At 45.3% G+C, this 4,143-nt stretch overlaps 1 protein-coding gene across 1 annotated transcript in view; it reads right to left on the minus strand.

Moving 5' to 3' along the window:
- The window catches only part of TRIM36 (tripartite motif containing 36), a 63,734-nt gene that overhangs the window by 11,538 nt on the left and 48,053 nt on the right, over window positions 1–4,143 (minus strand). The window contains exon 4 of the mRNA XM_019516977.1: window positions 2,764–2,910. Coding sequence (XP_019372522.1) covers window positions 2,764–2,910 — 147 coding nt within the window. The remainder of the gene's footprint in view (window positions 1–2,763; window positions 2,911–4,143) is intronic.

Consider the following 4,143-nt stretch of genomic DNA (forward strand, 5'->3'; position numbering starts at 1 on the left):
TGGAAGGGGGAGGGAAGGGGGGTGTGTGGGAAGGAGGGGGCAGATAAACTTCCCCACAACAAGGAAGGGATTGGGCCTGGACAAGCTGCCCATCTGGGACAGGGGGGTGCAGGACTCGGGTAGGGGGGCTTCCGCCACTGCGCTCCACCAGTCCAGGAGGGCATGGGAGTGGGCATGTGCCCCCGGATCTGCACAGGGCGGGCTTTGTGCTGCATCTATTCACAGACATCAGTTTTCTTTAAGGTGGGCAGGCTAGAGTTTCCTACGCTTTTAAGACAACCTGGGCAGGCGTGCTGGAGGCTTCAGGGCCCAACTATGCACGCACCAAGAATTCCCATTTCCTGGGCATGCACAATTTGGGTCCTTGAATCCCCAGAAGCACATGTACAGGGTCTCTCATTTGCAGAGGTGCATCCCAAGTTGGTTTTTCCAGGTGTGCACCTCTACAAAAGGGGGGAACCCCAGGTTTCTCCATTTGCAGAGCTGCACGCCTGGGGAATCCAACTCAGGGCACATCTCTGAAAATGCAGAAACCCAGGGTTTCCTAAGATTTGGTCCCACAAGATTCAGCTCAGATGCTCCTGGGAATGGCAGACAACAAGTGACATGCATTTCACCTAATGAAGAGAATCAGACAGCAAGGCCAGATCTAGCCATAGGCAGAGGGAGAAAATGTTATTTGAGGGAGCTGAGTACATGCACACGCACACCTCCCAGCAGGTAAGTCTGTGGACGGGAAGGAGTAGGGGGAGAGAGAAGGGGCATTGGGGATGGGGGGAGACAAATCAAGGCCCCTGCAGTGAGGCAGGGAGTGGGGCAGGGGCGAATGGGGCCCAGGGGCAGGTTGTTGGATGATCAAAGCCTGGGCAGCTTTCGCTACTGTGCACACCCCGGGGGAGGCAGGGGAGACGCATGCCCCCCAGATTTGTGTGCAGGGTGGAGATGGGCTGCCCGCTGCGGGCTGAGGGCTCTTTGCCCTGCTGCCACTGCCTCAGGAGCCATGCAACACCACGTGCCTGCTGCCAGGCGGGGAGGGGACACCACACAGTCCAGCAGCGGCAGGAAGATGGTGTCACGTGGCTCCTAAGGCAGGAGCACGGGGCAAGGGCATGGGGCAACCAATGGTCAGTTTTGAACTGGTGAGGGAGCACTTGAAGACATTCAGCTACTCTAAGTCATCAGAACTAGATGGACTACACCCATGAGTGCTGAGGGAGTTCGCTAGAGGCTTTGTGGGACCATTGGCGAAGATATTTGAAGACTCGTGGTACTGGAAGAGGTCCTGGAAGACTGAGAAAGGGCCAAGTACTGGTCTAGAAACTACTATAAAACAGACTGGTTGGATAATTGTATTCAAACAGTAGTCATGGAATGACTTGATGTCCTACTAGACAGAGGCATGAGGGAAGATGGTCCCACAAAGTAAGGTCTGGGTCCAGTACTATTCAATATCTTTATACTAACTTGGGAAAATGGAATTTAAGTTATACTTAAATAAATTTCCAAGGACCCCAAGGTGGGTCAGGTAACAAACATTTGGTGGACAGTATTAGGACTTAAAATTTTTTTGAAACAAAAAGCAAATGAAATGCAATGTAATAATGACAAGTACTGTGTTCAGGGCAGAAAAATTAAATGCACAAGTATAAAATAGGAAAGGACTAGCCAAGCTGTGTGCACTGTACAAAAATAAAAGGGACCAAACTGAACAAGACAGTGTAACATTACCTTAAAAAAAGAAAAAAGAAGGAAAAAAGCTAAGAGCATATTTGGATTAATTAAACAGGAGTGCTGTAAACAAATAATTAGAGAACTAAAAAAACATAAGGAAAGACTGGAAGAATTCGGATTATTTGGTCTAGAGAAGAGATGCAATGGGGAGAGGAGTTTTGATAAGTTTTCTAATACAAAAAGGGTTGTTATAAAGATGATGATCTGGTGATCAACTGTTCTGCATCCAAAGAATGGGCTGAAACTGCAACAAAAGATGATTGTGGTAACTATTAGGACAAACTTTCCAACTCGGAGAGTGATTAAGTACTGGAACAGATAGCTTTGAGAGGGTGTACAACTTCCATCATCAGAATACAGATGAGACAAATATTTGTCTGACAAGTTTTAGATAGGGATGATCCTGCCTTAAGCAGAAGGACAGGGAGGGGAAGGGACTGGAGTTGGCCATCTAGTCCATTTCTCTATGATTCTAAGATGAGTTCGTTCTATGAAATTTTAAAATCTGTCAGAACACGTGGTGTATAATTTCAGGTAAACATGAGTGAACCAATTACAAGATGTGCCACTTTGCGACAGCCTTTAGACCAAGATGTTTACAAAAATATCTTCCAATTATATTGTCTGATTTTCTACAAGTAAGCCCATTCCAAGAACACAACACCTTACAACCAGTGGTTCTCAATCTTTTTCAGCTCAAGACAACTTCATGTTAAACTCAAATCACCCCTGGGAAAATACCAGCTCTTAGCTTTCTTGACTACAAAAAAGTAACAGAGCAATTTTTCTGTTGCAAAGAAGTCAAAAAGACCACAACAGGTCAGAAAGTTTTTGGCACTATGGATTCCTATTTGAAAACTCTAGGTTTATCTTATGAATCACATGTAGGTGTTTAATACCTAACAATGCTAATATTGTGAAGCACCCCATCAAAAGATCTGGCAGCACCTTCACTGAAAATCACCAATTTATACACACAGATGTTATGAATTTTTCCTTTCCTCAGGCAAAGTGAAGGGTTAACAGTCTCACCTTGAGAGTTTTGTAGGCACTGCTCATGGTCGTTACTTTATGGTTTGCATGAGACCCACCCAGTTTACAAAGATGACAAACAGGCCGTCTGCAGATTTCACAATACATGTTCACCCTCTCCATTTCATGTTCTGGGCACATCAAAATCTGCAAAGAGCAAATTAAAATACAGGTGTTTCAGAAGAATGAAATGTTAACAACCGGCACAGGGCCAGATTGGGGCCTGGCCATGTCCCCTCTCCCCAGCCATGTCCCTAACCCCCTTCCTCCACACAATTGCCCCCACCCTCCTCCATATGGCTGGGTGGAGCTCTGCCACGCCAGCCCCGGGTGCCAGATTCGGACCACTGGCCAGATCCAGCCCACCAGGCAAAAAGATTGAATACCACTGCTTTAGTGTAATAGAACTGTTTAACATATGTCATCCATGCCAAGGACAGAAATAGTCCTATTACACTTAAAACAACACTCCTAGGACTACTGACTCCAGTCTTAGTCACCAGTGCCTCACCTAATTCCCTAAAATAGCTTAGAGGTTTCCAAAAGCAGAATACAATGTAATGTAGGAAAGATGCAAATTTTAGAAGCAAATTGCCAATTTGTAACACATCACAGAATAAATACAGCCAGACATTGTAAACATCAGTTTAAAAATAACCATAGCTGAAAAAAACAAAAAAGAAAAGGAAAAATTCTATTGTGTTAGGTAAACGTGAAACTATAATGAAATATCTACTCAGGTTGCACTACACATTGATTAAGCTTGTTATGTTACGGTTTAAAAAAAGAAAAGTGCCATACTGGGTTAGACCAATGGTCTGTCTACCTGAGTCTTCTGTCTCTGACAGCAGAAGCAGTAGATGCTTTACAGCAGGCGTGCTCAGTCCCCAGCCTGTAAAGGCATGTAATTTCTACAGGTCTAAAAATCTGGCAGCAGGGGAATAGTGGCAACATTAATTGTCGCTCTCCTGTGGCCAAATTTCCAGAGATAGGGAGCCTAGTGTGCTATACTAGAGAGAAAGGGGCAGCCCAAGATGGCGCAGGGCCAGATTCAGGTGTGCCAACCCCAAGAGGGATCTGGCCTGCAAACCATCTCTGCACCACTCATCTGACCCACAGGACTGAAAGTCTGAGCACCACTGCTTTAGAGGGAAAATTTTTCATGTAATCAATCCCTGGTCATACCCTCCCTGTTGTCAGTCATTATTGGTTTGGGGATATCACAGGATATCCCTGTCTGTTCTCTTTGGTAGCTATTAATAGAGCTGTCCTCCATGAATATGTCTAATACATGGTTATACTATCTGCCTCTACAACCTCCTGTGATGAAAGTATCTGCAAATTAACTATGCACATATGCAACACTGGGCAATGAATTAG

This window comes from Gavialis gangeticus, unplaced genomic scaffold (assembly GCF_001723915.1).
Source record: "Gavialis gangeticus isolate Ggan-Ray unplaced genomic scaffold, GavGan_comp1, whole genome shotgun sequence".
NCBI classification, from domain to species: Eukaryota; Metazoa; Chordata; order Crocodylia; family Gavialidae; genus Gavialis; species Gavialis gangeticus.